The 24,667-nt window shown below is 53.0% G+C and overlaps 1 protein-coding gene across 1 annotated transcript; it reads right to left on the bottom strand.

Annotated features, from left to right (window-relative positions):
* Positions 1-10,277: 10,277 nt before the first annotated feature.
* LOC129025175 (short stature homeobox protein) lies at positions 10,278-24,093 on the bottom strand. Its single transcript, XM_054473487.1, has 5 exons — positions 23,817-24,093; positions 20,085-20,293; positions 13,976-14,033; positions 13,766-13,854; positions 10,278-10,523 (listed from the first exon to the last, which is right to left on the bottom strand). The coding sequence occupies exons 1-5, from the start codon at positions 24,091-24,093 to the stop codon at positions 10,278-10,280; spliced, it is 879 nt and encodes a 292-aa protein (XP_054329462.1).
* Positions 24,094-24,667: the final 574 nt, after the last annotated feature.

Raw genomic sequence — 24,667 nt, 5'->3', positions numbered from 1 at the left:
TGGGCTCAAGTGATCCTCCTGCCTCAGCCTCCCAGACTGCTGAGAGCACAACAAGCGTGAGCTACCACATGCAGCCTAACTTGCTTTCCAATATCTGAAATACAAATCCTGGTCTCCTTTCTCGGTGTGTCTTTTGTAAGTGCAGTTTTGTGGGAAACACGGCAAACGCACTGCCGCTCTTTAAACACGAACAGATTTAGTTTGGGACCTTTTCATTTTATAGGAAACAATGAGCTGTTTCTCATTCAATACAGCTTCCTTGGAAATCTTCAGTGTATGTGACAATTTCACTTGCCCAAAGGAAAAAAAAAACACTAGTAGATGAGCTGGTCACCCAGCAATTTTTGAAACTCATATATATATAGAGAGAGTCCTTTTTGCTGAGGTTGGTCTTGAACTCCTGGGCTCAAGGAATTCTGCCTCAGTCTCCCACAGTACTGGGATCACAGGCATGAGCTACCACAGCTGGCTAAATTTTTGATTTTTTGGAGAGACAGGGTCTCACTTTGTTGCCGAGGCTGGTCTTGAACTCCTGGGCTCACGCCTGTAATCCCAGCACTTTGGGAGGCTGAGGCAGGCACATAAGGAAGTTAAGAGATCGAGACCATCATGGCCAACACGGTGAAATCCCATCTCTAGTAAATACACAAAAAATTAGCTGGGCGTGGTGGTGAGTGCCTGTAGTCCCAGCTACTGAGGAGGCTGAGGCAGGAGGACTCATATATATATATATTTCTTTTGAGACAGACTCTCGCTCCATTGCCCAGGCTGGAGTGCAGCAGCACGATCTCAGCTCACTACAACCTCCGCCTCCCAGGTTCCAGTGACTCTCGTGCCTCAGTCTCCTGAGTAGCTGGGATTACAGGCACCCACGACCACGCCCAGCTAATTTTTGAATTTTTAGTAGACACGGGGTTTCGCCATGTTGGCCAGGCTGGTCTTGAACTCCTGGTCTCAGGTGATCCACCTGCTTTGGCCTCCCAAAGTGCTGGGATGACAGGAGTGAGTTACGGTGCCCGACCTTAAAACTCATATTTATTGTCTGCATATGGCATCTGATGGAGTGTCTGCAGAAAGGACTGTGGGTTTTATCCCAAAACTGTAAATGGAAGTAGGTGAAGTTAGAATATGGACAAAGATACCCAAACAGACTCTGAACCCTTAACAATTAATAAAAAAGGCCGGCCTCGGTGGCTCAAGCCTGTCATCCCTGCACTTTGGGAGGCTGAGGCAGGCACATCACGAAGTCAACAGATCGAGACCATCCTGGCTAACATGGTGAAAGCCCGTCTCTACTAAACATACAAAAAATTAGCCAGGCGTGGTGGCGGGTGCCTGTAATCCCAGCTACTCGGGAGGCTGAGGCAGGAGAATCGCTTGAACCCAGGAGGTGGAGGTTGCAGTGAGCCGAGATGGTGCCACTGCACTCCAGCCTGGTGACAGAGCGAGACTCCGTCAAAAAAAAAAAAAAAAGTTTCTGCCTGTATTTATTCATTTATTTAGAGATGTGGTCTCACTCTGTCACCCAGGCTGGAGTGCAGTGGTACAATCATGGCTTCCTGCAACCTCCACCTCCTGGGATCAAAGAATCCTCCTGGGCCGGGTGCAGTGGCTCACGTCTGTCATCCCAGCACTTTGGGAGGCCGAGCTGAACAGATCACCTGAGGTCAGGAGCTCAAAACCAGCCTGGCCAACATGGGGAAACCTCGTCTCTACTAAAAATACAAAAAAAATTAGCCGGGTGTGGTGGCGGCGCCTGTAATCCCAGCTACTCGGGAGGCTGAGGCAGGAGAATCGCTTGAACCCAGGAGGCAGAGGTTGCAGTGAGCTGAGATCAGGCCACTGCCCTCCAGCCTGGCGACAGAGCAAGACTCTGTCTCAAAAAGAATTAAAAAACAAAAACAAAGTATCCTGTTGCCTGCAGAGTAGCTTCAACCACAGGAGAACACCAGCATGCCTGCCTAATTATTTGATTTTTTTGTAGAGATGAGGGTCTCGCTATGTTGCCCAGGCTGGTCTCAATCTCCTGGGCTCAAGGGATCTGGCTCTTCCGCCTCCAAAAGTGCTTGGATTACAGGTGTGAGCCACCGACCGAGCCCAGCCTGTATTTTTCTTATAATGCTAGTGCAAAAGTACTTGTGGTTTTGGCCATTATTGTTAATGGCAAAAATTTAACTTTTAACTCTCAGCATCTCTGAGTTCAAACAAAAGAAATTAAAATACGTCGGTTTTGGGAAAACGTGTAGAGTAGATGACTGACACTATTTTTCTTGCTCTCTTGGTTATGAGTTCAATATAGGCATGCTTGCAAAGTTTAAAACAACTTTTTTTTTTTAACGACAGCTCCACGAACAAAGGCTTTAGAAAGCTTATCTCCGTGTGTTTGGTCAGTGTTTTTGCTTTCTCTGCATTTTTCTTTAAATCCCTACATTGTCTGCTATTAAACATGAAAGTCTAACACCAACAGAAGTCAGTGGCTTTTTGTGTGTAATTTGGGAATCTGAGAACTGATGGTAAGAATCTGTTACATAAAAACTCAAAGATCTCATTCCTGTTGAAACTGTGTCCATGTGAAAAAGTTAATTTTTTTTTTTTAAATGTGGTCAAGTCCAGAGAAGTCTGCAAGAGAACCCATGGAAAAATCGGAAAGAAATTCAGGGCTGAGACACTTACTTTTCAGGTTGAACTATGCAAAAAAAATGAAGATCTGGAAGACACATCCAGGAAGATTCCGTTCATTTTTGAAAACCGTTCGTTGCAATTGGCAACTATTTCTAAGGGAAAGGTCTCTCAAACCGTTTGAATATTCTGTTCATTTTTGAAACAGATTCATTACAATTGGCAACAAACTATCTATTTCTAAGGGAAAGGGTGTCTCAAACCACCTGAAACAATAGGAGTGGATTTGCAGAACAAAGCTGAACGTTTTATTTTATTTAGTTAATGTTATTTTATTTTATTTTATTATTCATTTTCTTGAGACAGCGACTGGCTCTGTCGCCCAGGCTGGAGTGCAGTGGCGCGATCTGGGCTCAGTGCAACGTCCGCCTCCTGGGTCCAAGCGATTCTCCTGCCTCAGCTTCCTGAGTAGCTGGGACTGCAGATACCCACCACCACACCCGGCTAATTTTTGTATTTTTAGTAGAGATAGAGTTTCACCAGGTTGGCCAGGCTGCTCTCGAACTCCTGACCTCAGGTGATCCACCCGCCTCGACCTCCCAAAGTGCTGCTATGACAGGCCTGAGCCGCACCGCGCCCGGCCAAAGATGAACGTTTTCACCATGAAATAACTGTGTGGATTCACCTTTTCACCGAGGCCACACGCATAGCCTGCAAAGACAGAACCTGCCTGCGTTTGCCCCTAAAAAACAGCTTGGTCAAGGCCGGAGATTGACGTGTTGTGGTCAGCCACGAAAAAGCACCTCTGCTAACATGCAAAGCACCATTTTTCTTCTGTCTGGCAAGACACACACAGGCTGGGTGAAGAGAGAGCTCTGAGCTTCAGATGCATTTTGCACTACGGATGCCAGAAGAGGAAAAGAACGGTCAAGTTGCACTTTGCAGAGTGGCCTGGACACACGGCGTCTGAAACCCCTTCTCTGGCCGAGAGAGAGTGGCCTGGACACACGGCATCTGAAACCCCTTCTCCGGCCGAGAGAGAGTGGCCTGGACACACGGCGTCTGAAACCCCTTCTCTGGCCGAGAGAGTGGCCTGGACACACGGCCTCTGAAACCCCTTCTCCGGCCGAGACAGTGGCCTGGACACACGGCCTCTGAAACCCCTTCTCCGGCCGAGAGAGAGTGGCCTGGACACACGGCGTCTGAAACCCCTTCTCTGGCCGAGAGAGAGTGGCCTGGACACACGGCCTCTGAAACCCCTTCTCCGGCCGAGAGAGTGGCCTGGACACACGGCCTCTGAAACCCCTTCTCTGGCCGAGACAGTGGCCTGGACACACGGCCTCTGAAACCCCTTCTCTGGCCGAGAGAGAGTGGCCTGGACACACGGCGTCTGAAACCCCTTCTCCGGCCGAGAGAGTGGCCTGGACACACGGCCTCTGAAACCCCTTCTCCGGCCGAGAGAGAGTGGCCTGGACACACGGCGTCTGAAACCCCTTCTCTGGCCAAGAGAGTGGCCTGGACACACGGCGTCTGAAACCCCTTCTCCGGCCGAGAGAGTGGCCTGGACACACGGCGTCTGAAACCCCTTCTCCGGCCGAGAGAGTGGCCTGGACACACGGCGTCTGAAACCCCTTCTCTGGCCGGGAGAGTGGCCTGGACACACGGCCTCTGAAACCCCTTCTCTGGCCGGGAGAGTGGCCTGGACACACGGCGTCTGAAACCCCTTCTCTGGCCGAGAGAGTGGCCTGGACACACGGCCTCTGAAACCCCTTCTCTGGCCGAGAGAGTGGCCTGGACACACGGCCTCTGAAACCCCTTCTCCGGCCGAGAGAGAGTGGCCTGGACACACGGCCTCTGAAACCCCTTCTCCGGCCGAGAGAGTGGCCTGGACACACGGCCTCTGAAACCCCTTCTCTGGCCGAGAGAAGCTTTCACGAACTACCAGGAGGCAGCAGGAAGAACGGACGGTACAGACAACAGACCGTTTAGACTCAAGGCAACTGGGGAGGTATCGGAGAGGCTCACCTGTCCTCAGGCTCTGAGCCCCCCACAAGGAAAGCTTCCCCAGCGCTGCTCACCCTGTCACTGCGGTGGGAACCCTGTGTGGGCGGCTGTGTCCCTCCCCCACTTCCCTCCCAGCTCACATGTGTTTTTTATCACAGCCGGGAAGCAGTCAGGCCGGCCAAATCCAATCATGAACTTTCCTTTACAGAAAGAGAGAAAAATCTGTGCACCCCCCCCCCAAAAAAAGTTGTCGTTTTTAAAAGTCGATTTCTTTTTCTATTTATTATTATTATTATTTGTCTCAAAAATGACTCAATCATCCTTGCGAGACCGTGCTGGAAAATCCGTGCCACTGTCGAAAACTGGAACAAAATAAAAGTTAAAAGCACATCACCGGCCGGGCGCAGACGTGGGTGGATCACGAGGTCAGGAGTTCGAGACCAGCCTGACCAACATGGTGAAACCCCATTGCTACTAAAAATACAAAAAGTAGCCGGGCGTGGTGTTGGCGGGTGCCTGTCATCCCAGCTACCCCGGAGACTGAGGCAGGAGCATCGCTTCAACCCGGGAGGCGGAGGTTGCAGTGAGCCGAGATTGCACCACTGCACTCCGGCCTGGGCGACAGAGCGAGACTCCATCTCAAAAAAAATAAATAAATTAATTAAATAAAGTGGAAAATTAGCAGCTCTGACTTGATTCAAACGAGGGCTTTTTCCTCTGTTTTTTTCCCACCTTCTGGGGGAACGTGGCTGAGAAGCCGGGAGGTACATTTCAGTAAAGAAAGGGGATGGGATACAAGCAAAAGTCAAGGGTACCTCCCAATGTAAGGCTGGGGGGGTAACACCAGGTACCCCCCAGAAATGCACGGAGCACCCCGGGCTACTGGTCCCAGAACAACACTCTGTTTTCAGCTACGGCCGACTCAGGATTTTTTTTTTCCAATCAGCCTGTCCTCAGGGGCGAGGTGAGAATTTTTTTTTTTTTAACACTTGAATACAAATATTTATAAGTTTATTTATATCTCAGTTTTACAAGATGTACATTCATACTACGGGGCCTCACAAAATACAGTCTGTTGCTGCAACTCAACATTAAGGATATTGAACGTTAGGAGAATGACGGCGTCACCAGAGAAACTCAGGGTGTTTTTTTTTTTTTTTTTCCTACACCTCACCGCCCGCCGACGATAACAGAGGGATAGAAATGTGAAGACTGTTGGTTTGGGAAACGGTGTGTGATTTCTTTTCATTTGAAGCAATCCCTGAAAATATCTGTAGATGTATTCGTAACCCGAACGCGGGGGCTGCTATGTCGTAAATCATAACGGGCTCCTCGTAAATGGGGGGGAGAAAAAAGCAACAGTTTTCAGAAATATAAAAATAAATGCAACGCAATGTCAAATTTACACTCGACATAATTAAAATAGTACATATTTATGAATGTCCGACCAAGGAAAAAAATAAATAACAAATGCACACACATCACAAAGTAAGAAGCAGGGGTTTTTGCCTCCTTCCCACAGGACCTGCACATACAATGGGCTGAACTCGTGAAGCCATCCCCTTTCAATAAATAGCACATTTCATAGCTTTGAAACTTGATATTCTCTACATTCCTTAACCGGCTTCTCATTAAATATCAAATTTCAATAAAACATTTATAAATTGCATCAACGTATCCACGTGTGTTGAAGAATCAGCAAACTCGCTAAGCTAATTCTCTTTAATAAATTAGGCACCAGTTTTTTTTGTTTTTTTTTTTAATGTCAAACGTGTCCACCAAAAGCCTCTCTCCTCCCCCAGAGCTCCCAAAGCTGGAGGAGACAAGCGACTTTCAGCAAAGTGCCTCCGAAATGTGTGTCGTTGCAGTCGCCGCCGTGCGTCATCCTCTCTATGTCCCCGGGAAAACTCTGGAGCTAAAGGGAGCTGAGGGTTCTGCTTGTTCTTACGGGAAAAAAAATGTTAGAAACGTCAGCATGAAACCCAGAGGTGGGGACAGAGGACTCTGGTATTTTCCTTTCATCCTGACCAGAGCTTGGCACCAACCTGAAACCCGTCTCGGCTTCATTTCAGTTAAAAGCCCAGCTGTCCCCAGACTCTGCAGTATCCACAGACGGTCACACGTGCTGACGTGGCCAAGGACAGCAGCAAGACCAGAACAGAAACTCAGGCTTCCAAGGAAATGGGCCTGGCTGGACTTCGGCGGGGTGGAGAGGCCATTCCTACGCCAGGGCGTCTTTGGAGCAGCCAAAAGGCCTCCTTCCCGTACGGGAGACGCCAAGCCCATCGGACCACCAACTTTGTCACTGGAAAAACGGGTGTTGGATGTGGTCAGTTACGCTCTAAATCGTACAGGCACGGAATCTGTCCCATCTCTTTATTCACGGTGCTGGAGAAGAAAGCCACGGTCAAGGGTCCCTGTCACCACTGACTGTGAAGTCACACCCCTATCCCCACCCCACCCCCACCAGAGAAGGTGCATTTTTCTAACTCTTGGCAATTTCCTTTTCAAGGACCTTTTCAAAGTATGCACCAGCCAGAGACTCGACCGGAGAAAGCAAATCTAATACCAACATCCCATACATCCAATTCCTTCTGCCTGTGGGTGCTTCACAGTGAGAGAGAAAAGAGAGAGAAAAGTGGATACGTCAGAAATGGATTTCACCAGAACACCCACACGAAGGAAGAAGTGTGTTTTGCTCAACCGGGGCGACTGACAACCCTCCACAGACTATTTGGCCAAGTTTTGGGGAGGGGAGATGCTAGAGCTGCTACGGATCTCACAGACCAAACCCTCTCTCTGCAATGGCGTGTTACAATGAAACACAGCCCACTTTGCTATCTGGGTGCTATTCCTTGCTTGGCGAGCGAGCTCACCAGAAAGCTACAGGGAAAGCAGGAACGTGACTTTGAGAAGAACCTTGTTTTGAGCAAAAAGCACCAAGAATCGCCAACGTACACCCACCCCGTAAATTCAATTTCTCACATCCTGTGGGGAAATGTGTGCCGTTTCCACACTGAACCTTCACGCAGACATATCTCTGGAGGGCCTTCCAGGAAACCAAACCCACGCACAACGCATACATAGGGTCCTCATCACCCCAGTCCCTCCTAAACATCCCAGAAAAAGAGAGAGCAGGCCGGGCGCAGTGCCTCACCCCGTAATCGCAGCACTTTGGGAGGCCGAGGCGGGTGGATCATCTGAGGTCAGGAGTTCAAGACCAGCCTGGCCAACATGGCAAAACCCCGTCTCTACTAAAAAATACAAAAATTATCCGGGAATGGTGGCAGGTGCCTGTAATCCCAGCTACTCGGGAGGCTGAGGCAGGAGAATTGCTTGAACCTGGGAGGCGGAGGATGCAGTGAGCTGGGATCACACCACTGCATTCCAGCCTGGGTGACAGAGTGAGACTTCATCAAAGAAAGAAATAAGAAAGAAAAAGAAAGAAAGAAAGAAAGAAAGAAAGAAAGAAAGAAAGAGGAAGGAAGGAAGGAGAAGGGAAGGGAGAGAGAAGAGGACGTTGGTGGTGAGAACTGGTCGCAGCCCAGGCTGAATTTCTTATTTCTTCCATCCCAGAGTTTCAGGGAGAAAGAAGCAGCTAGCATACACATACCCCACACTCATTCGGGGATCACTCATCCACCTACAGAAACTCACCCAACTTCTCTCGCAGGAGAAAAGCCAAAGACAGCCGGTCTCGACAGACACTCGGGTCCCACCCACACAGTTCTCTGCGTTTGATCTGCTTCGGGGACCCATTTGTCAGGGTGAAACTTGGCCTTCTTTCCATATTAAATCAAACTGAAACAAGGAGGCCTCCTCCTGGCAGGCCTGAAGGCCCAAGCGTCCCCACACAGTTGAGAATAAGTAACTCCCTTTTAAAAGTTCAGATTCAGGCCAGGTGCGGTGGCTCGCGCCTGTAATCCCAGCACTTTGGGAGGGACAAAGCGGGCAGATCCACCTGAGGTCAGGAGTTTGAGACCAGCCGGGCCAACACGGCGAAACCCTGTCTCTACTAAAAATACAAAAAAGTTAGCCAGGCCTGGTGGCAGGTGCCTGTAATCCCAGCACTTTGGGAGGGACAAAGCGGGCAGATCAACCTGAGGTCAGGAGTTCGAGACCAGCCTGGCCAACACGGTGAAACCCCGTCTCTACTAAAAATACAAAAAATTAGCTGGGCGTGGTGGCAGGTGCCTGTAATCCCAGCTACTTGGGAGGCTTGAGGCAGGAGAATCGCCTGAACCCGGGAGGCGGAGGTTGCAGTGAGCTGAGATTGCGCCACTGCACTCCAGCCTGGGCGACAGAGCCAGACTCTGTCTCAAAAATAAAAAACAAAGAAACAAACAAAAGAACAAACTGGAGAATGCAGAAGATGGAGTAGGGGAGAAAGAAAAGCTGGAACCACCTCCATCTGCAAAAACTTTAAAACTCTCTGAATCCCTCTCTAGCTTTTACTCTTCCCAATCACAAACAGCTCAGGTAGCAAACTGATATCTTGACACCACCCTGCTCTCTTTTATCTCCCTTCAGAAACACAAGCACACTGCCACCGCGCCCACGGCAATCTCTACACCCGTGATTTTTGCAAGGGGCCCTCAGTGGCCAGGCGGCCAGCGCTGCGAGAAGAGGTAACGCCTTTTACACGTTGGACGCTGACGGGGTCAAGAGTGCACGGCTATTTTTCTTTTTTAATCTATAATATTTATAATATTGCACTTCATTCCATGTCACTAAAGTTAATGCTGCATCAGTATTACACCTTGCAACCACGCGTCCGTCTCTTATGCAAGTCATTTGCGTCTGAATCCTGTAACACAGCAAAAAAAAAAAAAAAACAATGCAAAACAAAACCAAACCCAATTTGGGAATCAAATACTGGAAAAGTTATAAAGTCGCCTGTTCTATGCCACAAGGCATCCCAGCTCTGTCCGGTGCTGTGTGGGGCCAGACGTGTACACGAGCATCATGGTCCTCATTCGGGTCCCCGGAACGTGGGATTCACAACGTGGGAGATTCGGGTCTCCCTCCCCTCCCTTTCCAAAGCCCCCATTCACGTCCTCAGCCTCAGCCAGAGAACTATTTCCTTATTGCTGCCTGGGAGGCTCGGGGGAGCGGTGGAGGAGAGCCCGGCCCCTGCCTCCTGGGATTCCAAAGTCCACATTCAAATCCACACCCGTTCCGCAGCCTCTGGGGATGAAGGAAGGAGTATGGTGGTGAAGAAAATCGCTGGCAACGAAGAAATGGCATTTTCCTCGGAGACCAGCCCCGGGATCTTTGCAGTTTCATAGACTCTAAGGATCTTCCAAACGTGTGTAGTTAACCGCATGCATAGGGTATAGCAGAGGAAGACGCAGCGAGGCGGGGGTGTACCCTTCTCCAGGGTCCCAGGACGCACGGGCAGCCTTGGAGAGGCCCGGGCTGGGCGCACGGCCGCTCACCCGCTCCGCCTTCTGCACCATCTCCGCGAGGGTCTGGCTGGGTCGTGCGTGGACTGTCCCGGGAGCCCCCTCCCCAGGCCTCTTGCAGGAGCTCCCGGGGTGCCCGGAGCACGGTGGCCGCGGAAGGAGCTCCAGGCAGGGTTGAGTGCAGGACGCGCGGTGCAGGCGGGGTGCGCGGAGCCCGGGAGTCCGGGCGCGCGGGGGCTGCGCGGCGGGTCAGAGCCCCAGGGCCTCCGCGTGCTTCCGCGCCTTGAGCCGCAGGTCGGCGATGCTGGAATTCTTGCTGTTGCTTTTGGCGGCGGCGGCGACCACGGCTGCGGCCGAGGCGGACTCGGCCAGCGACGCGATGGGCAGCCCGAAGGGCGGCGGGGGGAACATCAGGTAGGGCGCGTGCGCCGCCAGGTGCGGGTGCAGGTGCGGGTGCGCGTGGGCCACGCCTTCCAGCTGCAGCTGAGCCTGAACCTGCAGGAGCGGACCCGGCGGGGTGAGGGCGCAGGATGGGGACTGGGGAGCCTGCTCCGCCCCGCGCCCCCGGAAACCCCCAACGTGCCTCTTCTCCCCTAGGGAGTGTTGCCCCTTCTCCAGCCCTGGAGACGACCCCACACCCGACTTTTCTCCTTCCCCCTGGCCCAGAATTGGCGCTGCCTCTGGATGCGAGCCGGGCCAGGGGAATCCGAACAGCTCCCTGCAAAGCGCATGGGAGGGGGGCCCACATCTGGAACGCCCTCGGGGGAGCTCCAGATGCGCTCTCTTTGCAGGGATTCAGGGACTTCGGCTCACAACGTTCTCTCCCCCAACCAGCTCCCGTAACCTCTCCCGGGGACACCAGGTTCCCAAGCCTCTCCCCAGGACACCAGGTCCCCAAGCCTCCCCTGGGACACCAGATCCCCAAGCCTCTCCAGGGACACCAGGTGTCCAAGGCTCTCCCGAGACACCAGGTCCCCAAGCCTCTCCAAGGTCACCAGGTCCCCAAGGCTCTCCCGGGACACCAGGTTCCCAAGCCTCTCCTGGAACACGAGGTGTCCAAGCCTCTCCCGGGTCACCAGGTCCCCAGGGCTCTCCCGAGACACCAGGTCCCCAAGGCTCTCCCGAGACACTAGGTCCCCAAGCCTCTCCCCAGGACACCAGGTCCCCAAGCCTCTCCCCAGGACACCAGGTCCCCAAGGCTCTCCCGAGACACCAGGTCCCCAAGCCTCTCCTGGGACACCAGGTCTCCAAACCTCTCCCGGGACACCAGATTTCCAAGCCTCTCCCGGGACACCAAGTCCCCAAGCCTCTCCTGGGACACCAGGTCCCCAAGCCTCTCCCCAGGACAACAGGTCCCCAAGGCTCTCCTGGGACACCAGGTCCCCCAGCCTCTCCCGAGACACCAGGTCCCCAAGGCTCTCATGGGACACCAGGTCCCCAAGCCTCTCCCAGGACACCAGGTCCCCAAGGCTCTCATGGGACACCAGGTCCCCAAGGCTCTCCCCAGGACACCAGTTGTCCAAGCCTCTCCCGGGACACCAGGTCCCCAAGGCTCTCCCCAGGACACCAGGTGTCCAAGCCTCTTCCAGAGACACCAGGTCCCCAAGACTCTCCTGGGTCACCAGGTCTCCAAGCCTCTCCCGGGTCACCAGGTCCCCAAGCCTCTCCAGGGACACCAGGTCTCCAAGCCTCTCCTGGGACAACAGATCTCCAAGCCTCTCCCGGTTCACCAGATCCCCAAGGCTCTCCTGGGTCACCAGGTCCCCAGGCCTCTTCCAGAGACACCAGGTCCCCAAGGCTCTCCCGGGACAGCAGATCCCCAAGGCTCTCCCGGGTCACCAGGTGTCCAAACCTCTTCCAGAGACACCAGGTCCCCAAGCCTCTCCTAGGACACCAGGTCCCCAAGCCTCTCCTAGGACACCAGGTCCCCAAGCCTCTCCTAGGACACCAGGTCCCCAAGGCTCTCCCGGGACACCAGGTCCCCAAGGCTCTCCCGGGACACCAGGTGTCCAAGCCTCTCCTAGGACACCAGGTCCCCAAGTCTCTCCCGGAACACCAGGTCCCCAAGCCTCTCCCGGGGATACCAGGTCCCCAAGACTCCGGTGCGCAAAGCCAGGCAGGCCTGCGGACTCCAACGGCCTAATTTCACTGGGTCCTGCCGTCGGCAAGAGACGGTACAAGAAGTGGGCTGGCTCCCCCACCTCGAGGCCAGGTACCCAGGAGAGGAGGGATGCGGACCCCTCTCCTTCGGGCCTGGGCCAGGGACAGCTGGAGAGCTCGCGGCGACCAGCGCTCGGGGCCCATTTCTGAGTTGTTCATTTATGATTTATACGTTTATACCTTCCGCTCCCCACCGCCACCCCCCAAGCCCCTACACCCTCAGCCACCTGAGGCTGCAGCCAGAGGGGTGGGACCTCCGGCCCTTCGCCGAACACGCACCCAAATACAAACCCCAGCCTGTCCCCTTGGAATAAAACGGTGAAGAACGGAGGTGAAGAACGTCCGCCCTGCCAGAGCCCCCCAACCCCGTTCCGCCCGCACATGCACTCCCGACCCCCAAATTAGGGACCTAAGGGGCAAGGGGCGCCTGCGCATTCAGGCAGGGAGCACGTGGGCGCTGCGCTCTCTCCTCCTGTGACGCTTCACCTCCTTCCACGCAGCTCCCCGCTTCCCCCCATCCTATCCCCCTACTAAGCCAGAGCAGGGCTGGGGCGCCCTTGGGAAGCTTGGGCTCCGCGACCGACCCGTGACTCCCTGGAAGCCCCAAATCCAAGCTGGGCACCCAAGCGCTGCTCACTCCAAAGTAAGGGGAGCTGAGTAGGGTGTCTCCAGCTCGGAGGTGCAGAGCCCAGGCCAGGGGCCAGGGGCCAGGCAGACGCCCCAGGCCCTCTGGCACTCCGGGGTGGTGGTGAAAATGGAATGTGTGTCTGTCCCATCTCTGATATCCAGGCGCAGGCACCCGCCCTTCTTAACCAGGCAGCAAGCCAGGTGCGGGTGCCTGACTGGGTGCACTTTTCACCCCTCTGGTTTTTGCCAGATTTCTGTTTGGGCTTGTGTGTGTTCACCTTCCCAAAAGTGGAGTTTTACAGCCTGATTTTTTTTTTTTTTTTTTTTTTGAGACGGAGTCTTGGAGTCTCACTCTGTCACCCAGACTGGAGTGCAGTGGCGCAATTTTGGCTCACCGCAACCTCCGCCTCCAAGGTTCAAGTGATTCTCGTGCCTCAGCCTCCCAAGTACCTGGGATCACAGGTGTGCGCCACCACGCCCGGCTAAGTTTTGTGTTTTTAGTAGAGACGGGGTTTCACCATGTTGGCCAGGCTGGTCTCGAACTCCTGACCTCAGGTGATCCACCTGTCTCAGCCTCCCAAAGTGCTGGGATGATAGGCCTGAGCCACCGCACCCAGCCTAATTTTTGTATTTTTAATAGAGACGGGGTTTCGTTAAGTTGGCCAGGCTGGTCTTGAACTCTTGACCTCAGGTGACGCACCCGCCTCAGCCTCCCAAAGTACTGGGATGACAGGCGTGAGACACCCCGCCTGGCCCAGCCTGATTTAATATGTGCCAAGGTGTCTGTAAATGGCTCCTTGGAAAAGCTACTGCTTTTTTTCTGAGGGCCAGCTGAGAAGTCTGCAGGGACAGGGAGGGACTAGGAGTGTCAGGATGGGGAAGCAAATAGGGGAAAGGGGAGGGGAGCGGCGGGTCCCTAGGGATCCTCAGAGGAAGAAAAAGCGAGCTACCTGTTGGAAAGGCATCCGTAAGGCTCCCATGTTGACGTACGGTGCCACTCGGCAGGCGTCTAGGTGGTTGGCTGTGCCCAAGATGACGCCTGTGTCGACAGGGAGCAGGTGTCAGTTTGGTGGTCTTGAGTTCAGCCAGCACCTCGTCGCCCCCCATCCCTCCTGGAGCAGGCTCCCTCAGCTTCAGGTCCCCCCAGTCCCGACACCCACCTTTATGCATCTGATTCTCTTGTTTGCGGCACTTGGCTCTCCGGTTCTGGAACCAAACCTTGGGGAGAAGCAGAGAGAGATGTGGAGCCCTGTGAACCCAGCCCAGCCTCCCCAGAGAGCATCCTTCCCATGAGGATGAACCAAGCACTTTGCACCTCTGGGAGCCGGGAGGTGACTGATGATGGGTGCCCAGACACTTACCGCCCCTCTGTCTCCAGCCCTGCATCACTGACTACCTGGTACTGGAAATTGGGGGGTTTTTTAATTGTTTTTTTTGCTTTGTTGTGGTGGTTGTTTTGAAATCGAGTCTTGCTCTGTCACCAGGGGTGGTGTGCAGTGGCACGATCTCGCCTCACTGCAACATCCACCTCCCAGGTTCAAGCAATTCTCCTGCCTCAGCCTCCCGAGTAGCTGGGATTACAGACGTGCATCACCAAGCCTGGCTAATTTCTGTATTTTAGTAGAGATGGGGTTTCACCATGTTGGCCAGGCTGGTCTCGAACTCCTGACTTCAGGTGATCCACTTGCCTGGACCTCCCAAAGTGCTGGGATTAGAGGTGTGAGCCACCGCACCTGGCCTAGAACTGGAAATTGGGTTTTGTGTTTTGGTTTTTGTTTTGTTTTTGTTTTATTTTGTTTTTGAGACGGAGTCTTGCTCTCTCGTCCAGGCTGGAGTGCAGTGGCACTATGTTGCCTCACTGCAACCTCCACCTCCCAGGTTCAAGCAATTCTCCAGCCTCAGCTTCCTGAGTAGCTGGGATTACAGGCATGCACCACCATGCCTGGCTAATTTCTGTATTTTAGTAGAGATGGGGTTTCACCATGTTGGCCAGGCTGGTCTCGAACTCCTGACCTCAGGTGATCCACTTGCCTGGGCCTCCCAAAGTGCTGAGATTAGAGGTGTGAGCCACCGCACCTGACCTAGAACTGGAAATTGGGTTTTGTTTTTTGGTTTTTGTTTTATTTTGTTTTTGAGATGGAGTCTTGCTCTCTCATCCAGGCTAGAGTGCAGTGGCACGATCTCACCTCACTGCAACCTCCACCTCCCAGGTTCAAGCGATTCTCCTGCCTCAGCCTCCCGAGTAGCTGGGATTGCAGTCACCCACCACCACGCCTGGCTAATGTTTGTATTTTTAGTAGAGACGGGGTTTCACCGTGTTGGCCAGGCTGGTCTCTTGTTTTTTGTTTTTGCTTTTTTTTTGTTTTTGAGACGGAGTCTTGCTCTCTCGTCCAGGCTGGAGTGCAGTGGCAGTATCTTGCCTCACTGCAACCTCCACCTCCCTGGTTCAAGCAATTCTCCAGCCTCAGCTTCCCAAGTAGCTGGGATTACAGGCATGCACCACCACGCCTGGCTAATTTCTGTATTTTAGTAGAGACGGGGTTTCACCATGTTGGCCAGGCTGGTCTTGAACTCCTGACCTCAGGTGATCCACTTGCCTGGGCCTCCCAAAGTGCTGGGATTAGAGGTGTGAGCCACCACACCTGACCTAGAACTAGAAATTGTTAAACCCTCCGTGCCCTGCCTAAGTGAGACCTGTGCGTTAACACTGATGAATTTAAGGTGAAAAAGTGAGTTCCGAGACAGTGGAAGTGGACTGTCGAACTTTCCAGCTTTCTATGTGGGCGCACCGTCCCCCAACTCCTGTAGACCCTGTAGGAGAACCCAACTTTCCACCTTCCGACTTTAACCACGAAGACAGAGGGCGAGCTGATGGCTAAAGAGTTCCAAATCCAGCCCCTTCTCCAATCTAGCTCTGGACACACCAGGCCCAGAAAATGTCTTGCCCTTCTCGGCCTCCTCGGAAGCCCTGGGGAGCTGAAGGAGTCCCATTCATGACCAAGGGTCCCCATTCATGACCGAGGGTCATGAGGACGCCCAAGTATAGCAGGCTTTGTGGTAGGGGTATTCTGACCCTCTGAAGACTTCTGAGTCTTGGGGGAAGCTATCAAGAAGTTGAGTGCAATAGAGCAGTGGATCCTCAGGAGGCTGGAGAAATTCACACAGGCCTCATGTCAAGATTTGCGTGCAAATTCCACCCACCTCTCACCTCCTACAATCCTCCTCCGCTCTCCCAGTATTGACAATCCCCTCCTCCCCAGACAGACCAGCTGGAGAATGCAGGGAGTTGAGCCTATGCCTGGTAATCTGGCCACCTCCCTGACAGTCTTAGTCACTTAACTCCTCCTAACAGGTTTTCTGTGGCAGAAATCCTGCACCCTGACCCACAAGGCAGTCACTGCCCAAGAGAAATAATTCGTACACAGACAGGCGTCCTCAGCCAAGGCAGTGAGTGAACTAGTCACTCCAGCTGTTGTGGGCAAGACACGTGCTGGGTCCCTCGGTCCACAGCCACCCTTACCCACTGTGCATGGCCCGGGGCCGGTGTCCCTATGAAGGGGAACCTCGGAAAACCCTCAGAGTTTGGGAGCACCCAGGGGTCTACACAACGCAACGTGAGCTTGGTCTTGAACCCAACACCGAGCCTCCCGCCCACCTTTCGGAAGTGGCTTTTCATTTCCAGAGTGGGTCCCGCTGGGCTGCAGCGCGCCTGGAAGACCTGATCCTGTTTCCCAGCAAAGTCACCCTCCCTCACCCCCCACCAAAAAGGCCCCTGCCTGCTGCTGACATCGAAATTCACCCATAATTTCCAAAGCTCGTGCCTTCAGACCTGCACCTCCACTGACCGTCCAAGTGACTGTCACTGTGCGTCCTCCGTGGGCACCTGAGCTCTCCGCCTGTGTCCTCCAGGCTCCAGAAAGCAAGCCAGCCACCCAAAAGCCCTCTGGAAGGGCATTTTTCAAAAAAGAAAATCCTACTGAAACGTGGAAAGCCTCATTCACTCTCCCTTCAACACGGGGAGAGGAAAAAAAAAATGATGAAGAATCCAAGTGATGAATTAGCCGCTGCGTTAAGCGCTAATAAATCAGTCTTGGAGTGATTCACGATCCGTTCCAATTAGGCCCGAATATGGTAAGTGAAGTGTGTGACACTGGTTAAGACAGTTATTTCTTCATTAAACAGCACTCCCCGCTTTCTTTCACAAATGCCGTAATGCGATTTCCTTTTGATTTCCATTACAGACAGTGAGTAATGATATTTAATTTAGCTCTGCGCCATCAACCCGAAGATATTTGTTGTAATTCAATTACCGGCTGCCCCTCACCGTGGTCTCATAACTTTCGATTAGAACCCTGACAGCTGGGTGATAGCACTTTGCAGGGCTACGCTAAAAATAAAAGGTTAATCAGGAACAGCTTCCATCGGATGCTCAATTTATTTACAGCACATTTTCACAGTAAATTGAAACTCTATCCGCTCACAGCACGGGACAGGCTGTCCTGAAACACATTCCCGAAGAAATGAGATTAAAATACGGTTGATTTTCTGTCCCTGCTCATCCCCTTCCCCTCAACATGGGACGTCCGTGTTTGAACTAATTGATTATTACGACCACTCAAAGCCCGCTCGCCTTTATTGTAGGATCATTTTCCCCCGCGGCGATGGAGAATTATGTCTTTTATTCCATTCCCATGTTTGTTTTTATGATTATTTTGACCGTCGTTAAATTTTCATGCGGCCCCTGAATCGATAACCCCCGGCTTGTCCCCGATTTGTCTTTATTTTAGGGTGTGTTCTCGGGGTCTGTGCACACACCCCACAACCAATTTTCTGCAGCCGAACTAAGGGGCTCCAGTCGGTAATAGACTACGGAAAGAAAGAGTGTGCAATTAAATTACAAGTAATTTATTTTTATAGAAACAGTACATCAAGGGCTGGGATATATTACAGATCCCAGGCCCACAGACACCAGGAGATGACATAAACTTGATGTCCCCTTTAGCGAAACTTTAATCTTTTCATTAATTTATACGGGGCCGTCCAATCCATCTTCTGCCAGAGGGCTGGACAGCGAGGAAACCCCTGTCTGATGCAGCTTCCTTCCCTCACTGATGCCACAGACGCCCTAAGGAGGGACACGGTCCTTCCTCCGAGTCCCCAAAACCTCTCTCCCTCCTGGGCTGTATCGTTTTGGGGACCACAGCCCTCGGTAAAGATGCCTGGGGAGGGTTTATTTAATCCTAACCATTGTAGGGAGGCCTTTTAAAATGCAGCCACATGGAACGACGGAAGAGAATCAGGAGCCAAAATGTCTACCTATATATATATTTTTTAATGAAAGAGCTTGTAAAACACTCTGCATCAAACGCATCTGTATCCTCATCTCCTAAGCAACCTCGATGGAAAAGTTGTGTTTGAATGTGTTGACTGGATAACCCGTCCCACGGGAACCAAAGGGAATCAGGGGCCAAAAAAAAATATATATATATATATATGTTTATATATATTGATATATCTGTTTATATATGTTTATATATTTATATATATGTTTATATATCCGTTTATATATATGCTTATATATATTTGTATATATGTTTATATATTTATATATTATATATGTTTATACGTCTATATATTATATATGTTTACATATTTATATATTATATGTTTACATATTTATATATTATATATGTTTATATATCTATATATTACATATGTTTATTTATATATTATATATGTTTATATATCTATATATTACATATGTTTATATATTTATATATTATATATGTTTATATATCTATATATTATATATGTTTATATATTTATATATTCTATATGTGTTTATATATTTATATGTTTATATACTTTATATATGTTTATATATTTATGTATGTTTATATATTTATATGTTTATATACTTTATATATGTTTATATATTTATGTATGTTTATATATATTTACATATGTTTATATATATACACATCTAATGAAAGATGTAAAACACTTTGCATCAAACGCATCTGCATCTTCCTCTCCTAAGCAAAATCCAGGGAAAGCTGTGTTTGAATATGTTGATCTCATAACCAATCCTACGGGAACGGGCTTTCAATGCGTCTCTTTGCTTTGAACGCCCTTTGCTTTGTCACGGTTCTCTCCCTGGTCGGCAATCTTAATTTCATTTATTTTTGACGGGGTCCCCAGGGTCCGGGGATCCTGGCCATCTCCCTCTCCCTCCCTCTCTCTCTCTCTCTCTCTCTCTGTCTCCCCCCACTTCCGTCCTGCCCAGGACCAGGAGAAAGGACTAGAGGAGTTGACCTTCCAGGGGAGCTGACCTGTCAGGTAGGGGCTGGAAACAGCCATTTGGAGGCTCCCCCACCAGCACCCCTGAAATAAATTCATACCTTTAAGTTAATGTTTAGAGTGCCGAGGAAGCCTCTGTCCCTCTGCGCACACCCAGGGCCCCTCCGCCCCCCAGTGCCTGGTCTGATGGGACACCGTGAATTCGCGCGCTCCTCGGGGAGCCCGTGCCCCGCTAATGGTGTCTGCTCATCCAGATGCCCAACGCGCTCCTGCGCTCCCCAGAGCCGGAGGGAGGAGGGGGTGCTTTGTAGCAGAGGACGAGGCTGGAGAGGGGAGGAGGGAGATAGAAACGGTGGGTGAAAAAAGGGAGGAAACAGAAGACCCTATTTCTCACCACCTAGGGACAGAGGACACCCCTCTCCTTTCATCCTAAGGAAACCTTTTCAGTGCAGCCACACGGGAAGACGGAGGGGAATCAGGGGCCAAAAGATACATTTTTTTAAATGAAAAATCTTGTAAAACACTCTGCATCGAACGCATCTGTAGCTTCATCTCCCAAGTATAATCCAGGGAAAGTTTTGTTTGCATGTGTTGGCCCCTGTAACCAATCCCACGGGAACCGAAGGCAGTCAGGGGCCAATATACGGGTTCACCGGGTGTGTTTGCACCAAGGACAAACAAATATCTATAATCTATACAATATATATATATTTGTATAACATGTATTCATTTGTTATGTGTATAACATATGTATGTATATATATATTTGTTTGCTGTTGGTGCAAACAAACGCATGAACCCATCCTACAGGCCTCAGGCGTCTCCATAAGTCCAGGAACCCCAGCCCGCCCCTCACCCGACCTCCCCGCGCTCCGGGAAGGGGACGACGGCGGCCCGGGCGCAGGTGGCTGTACGCGTGCTGTGCGCTCCGGGGGACCAGGCGATGGCTCCGGGCCTCCGGGTTCCTACCTGCACGCGCGCCTCGGAGAGCCCCAGGCGCTGGCTGAGCTCCTCGCGCATGAAGGCGTCGGGGTAATGGGTCTCGTCAAAGAGTCGCTCGAGCTCGTTCAGCTGCTCCAGCGTGAAGTTGGTGCGGCTGCGCCTCTGTTTCAGCTTCGTCTGCCCGTCCTCGTCCTCCGACTTCACCTCCTCGCGCTTCTCTTTGCATTCATAAATCCCTGCGTGGGGAGCGGAGGGCACAGGGCTGAGGCCGGGAGCGCCTCACCAAAGGCTCCCGGGGTCCTCTCCGCCCGCGCCCGCCTCCCCCAGCACGGCCCGCGGGGTCCTCCGCGCAGGCAGCGTGGCGCGCGATGAGGGGAGGTTTTGCGCAACGTGGCGAACCCCTTGGTGCATCCCACGGTGGAAAGGGGGGCCTCGAAAACCAATGCGCTTTGACGCAAAAACCGCGTGGGATCCATAAGGCAAAAGCCGAGGAGGATACTCGCTGCTTTCCCAAAAACCTGGGCTTTGCACGAGCGTTGTTTTCTTGGCCTCATCTCCGAATCGTTTCCTCAATTACCCACTTCACCTCTGTTGACATAACCTAACCTTTTTTTTCTTCTTCTTCTTCTTTTTTTTTTTTTTTTAAGGAGAGTGGGTTGTCAACTCATATTTTTAAGGGAAAGAATTTCAGGAAGAACTGCCAACTGTGGGATCCCCGGCGGGACGCCCGGGAAGGACACGGTGAGGGCCCGGGGCGGGTTGCAGATTCTAGCCCTACGGAGAGACGCTATCCCCACCGCTGCAGCGCAGGAGGGCTGGGGGTCCCTCCGGGATTTGGCGGAGCTAGGAGTCCCTACCGAAGCCTGTTTCTCACCAGAACAGCAGAACCGTGTCTGAGTACCTGAATGCACCACCGCGCCTGGAGGGGGGTGAACCGTGTGCGCAGAAATCTCTCCTTCCCACTTTTTCACACGCGGTCGGGCACCCACCCCACCAGGGTGCCAGAAATGGCACTTTCTCATCTCCAATAATGGTGGCCTGTCTGTCTTTGCTGGGGGAGTCAGAAGGGCAGAAAACTCAGCTCTCAAGCGTTTCCAGGTGAAAAACCTTTTCTTCCTCATTTTAGACATTCAGCCCCTGATGAAGCTCAGGGGTTTAAGTAAAATGTGTCTCCCTCGCTCCCCTTCAACCCAGGGCTGGTGGAAGTGGCATCTCCAATGCCCCTCTCGGGCCTGCTGAGCACAGATGAAAAGCACTCGATGCCCTAATTAGATGTCCCTTGCTGTCAAGGGTAAGGGGCTGACAGTTGGAAGTTTAGTCTCGAAACAGTCTCAAAGAAGCACAGACAAGGCCGCTGCAACCAAGAAGCTTGCAAAGCTGACAAATCCAAGGTGTCTACAGGGAACGGGGTAAATACTAGCACCCTGTTCTGTCTTCCCTCCTTCCAGCACCCACACCAGGGTCCCCCCCACCCCACCCCGAGCTAGATTCAGTGCTGGACGCTTATTCCAAAGTGGATTTCACCTTCTCTTTCACCTCCTAAAAGGCACGTGCCTGCAAGAACACTCCATTCCTTTCCCCAAGTGAATCTTTTCCTGGAGACGGCCCCAGCTCTCCCTCCTTCATTTCTCTAAGTCTGAACCCCAGGAATTGAGCCCAGCTGACAAACTGGTCTTCAAAGTCCTCAAGCACCCGCAGGCTTTGCAAAATCCACGGGTTCCCAGGCTCGGCGGGGACACGCTGTTCCCAAAAACTCCCCTCAGAGTCTCCCCTGTCCTCCAACCTCCATTTGACGTGGATCTGATGAATAAATAGTAGCCTGGGTAGCAGTCCTGGCCCGGGGGTCTTTCTGCATCCAACCAAGGGGAAAATGTAGCGGGGACTCTCTGTCTCCTCTCCTGTGTCCCTGGATCTTTGGCCTGGTCTTTATTTTCCTCTCACTTTCGAAAGGCCTGCAGGACACTTTGCTCTCCTGTGTCCGCGGCCACATGGTCAGAGCAGCAAATCAGTGTCTGCGAAGCACAACCAAAAAGCAACCCCACAGAACGGGCGGCCGGGCACTGCGAACCCTCTTAAATTAAATGCAGGCCCTCAAGTGGCTCCCAGCCTTGCGTCCAGGAAGGCCAACTCTGTGTGTATGAATTACAGTGCCGGGTGCCCGCAGCAGTGCGTAGAGAAGAACTCTTAAGGTAAGGCAGGTTGGGCTCCTGCCTCTTAGACGGTCAGAAACCGGGGACTGCTTTGTAAACCGTAGCGAGCTTTCCGCTTTGACAAACTCAGGGCCTTGGTGCATCCTACGAATACAAGGGCTATTTCCCGGGGCCACTCCTCACCCAAAATGCAGGGCCCCGGAGAGCAGGTAGCCTCAGAGTCTCAGGAAGAATTACCTTTGGGGAATTCACCCTCGCACCTCAACTCTGGGAATCAGCAAAAGCCGAGGCTAGATTCTCTGCCTCTTTGTAATGAAAACATAATAGGCGTCCATAGCCGTCTCCAGCTGTGCCCCGACACAGCCAGCCCATTTTATTCTTAAGATGCATGCCGCCCAGTTGTCCTGTTTGCACGGAGATCCCCGGGTCCAGCCCCTGTCTCTGAGCCTCTTACTCCCCGATTTCCACCACGGGACGATCCACCACTGAGGTTTCAGGAAGAAGGGCCAAAGGGGAGCTCCCCTGGGCCCCACACAACCGGCTGCGCTCTGACAACCTTGAGTTAGGACGCGCCCGCGAAGCCACCAGCTTCCCCGGGCCCCTCGCGCCCCATCCAGATCCCGGCCACCTGCGGGCACGGGAGTAGTTTTTATGGACCCAACAGCTTTCACCAAGATCAAGCCTCGAGGTTCAAAGGAAAAAAAGAAAGTAAGAATGAAGCGTTCCTTAAAGGAAACAGAACCGAGCTGACCCGGGGCCTTCCCGTCTCCTACCACGCAGCCTCGAGTCTTCCCGTGATCTCGGGGAGCCCGACAGGCGCTGAGCGCTGGGAAGGCGCGTGGAGACACCTCGTCTGTGCGTCTGGGTGACCGTAAATACAAGGCGGACAGGCAGAGACAGAAATCCACATCCTAAGCCATCAGGACCCAGGCCGGGCGCGGTGGCTCATGCCTGTCATCCCAGCACTTTGGGAGGCCGAGGCGGGTGGATCACCTGAGGTCAGGAGTTCGAGACCAGCCTGGCCAACATGGGGAAACCCCGTCTCTACTAAAAACACAAAAATTAGCCGGGCTTGGAGGCGCACGCCTGTAATCCCAGCTACTCGGGAGGCTGAGGCAGGAGAATCGCTTGAACCCGGGAGGCGGAGGTTGCAGGGAGCCGAGATCGCACCACTGCACTCCAGCCTGGGCGACAGAGAGAGACTCCGTCTCAAGCAAACAAAACAAAAAAAGGAAAGAAAAGAAAATGAAAATGAAAAAGATATCTCAGGCCCTACAGCTTCAGGCACAGCCATCCGGATCCACCCCAGCCCGGGACCTTCCCGTGTCGGTGCCCACGCGCGCGACCCCCGCTGCGACCTTCCCTGGGTCCCCCCGCACCTCCCCACCCGCCACCCCTGGCCGGTCTCCCCAAGACTTCCCCGCGTCTCCGGTCGGGTCCACTCCTGCCTTGCTTCCTTTATTAGGCAAAGCCTGACGGCCCGGGCCTTACCCTGGCGAGCCGGGCGCTGCAAATGTGCAGAGCGAGGGGCGCGCGGGGCCGACTTCGTGGCGAGGAGGCGCCGAACCCCAGGAGGGCCCCCCTGGAGCCCGCGCGCAAACGAACTTACCTTCTGCCACTCTCGCGGTGCCGAATTCTTTCAGTTTCTCCTTGTCATTCTCTACGTGGTCCTTGAACAAATGCACCGGGCAGTGGCCGCCGCCCTCCGTGATGTCCTGGAGGCTGGAATCCGACGTCCCCAGCTCCCGGGAGCGCGCCAGTCCGCTCTCCAAAACTTCCCGGTACGTAATGGAATCCTTCTTACCTCCGCCGCCGCCGCCTCCGCCGTTACCGTCCTTGCTTTTCTGGTCAAAAGACTTGGATACAAAAGCCGTGAGCTCTTCCATAGCTGGGGCCGGGGCTGGCGAGGAGCCGGGGCTGGTGGATGCGCGCGTCTCCCCGCGCGGAGAGGACGGCCCGTGCGCGCGGGTGGATCACCAGCGCTGTTATTTACGCCTTTCCATTGGAAATCTCACTATTTATACGCGGCGACCTCGCCCAGCCCCCCATGCGCTGCCTGTCTGGTGCAATTACTGGTCTCCGGGCTCCGCGGCGGACGCACGCAGAGACGCTGTGTCTCCCCCACCCCCCAGGCCGGCAATTGGCTTTCTTCTCATTTCATCACTGTTTGGCGTCCGTACACCTTGGTGCGAAGAGGGAAAGATCCCATTTTTGGAACGGAGAGCGCGCGCGCAGGAGGGGGGCGCAGGCGCCCGAGCCCCCCACACAGGTTACCCGCGTTCTCTCCGTGGCTGGAGGAAAAGCAAACTCCAGTTTTCCTCCAGAGAGAGACAGAGAGAGCAGGAGTTCCCGGCTGGAGAGAGGAGGGTCCCAGCCGTCCGGCCCCCCTCGCCCCGGGGAGGAGCGCAGAGCCCGGCGCCTGGATCTTTCCATGAAGCGCCCGGGTCGCGCCCGGGTTGA

The sequence above is a fragment of the Pongo pygmaeus genome, chromosome Y (genome assembly GCF_028885625.2).
Source record: "Pongo pygmaeus isolate AG05252 chromosome Y, NHGRI_mPonPyg2-v2.0_pri, whole genome shotgun sequence".
In the NCBI taxonomy this organism is placed as follows: domain Eukaryota; kingdom Metazoa; phylum Chordata; class Mammalia; order Primates; family Hominidae; genus Pongo; species Pongo pygmaeus.
Note: the sequence above shows the minus strand (reverse complement) of the source record. Positions and strands in the feature narration are given on the sequence as shown.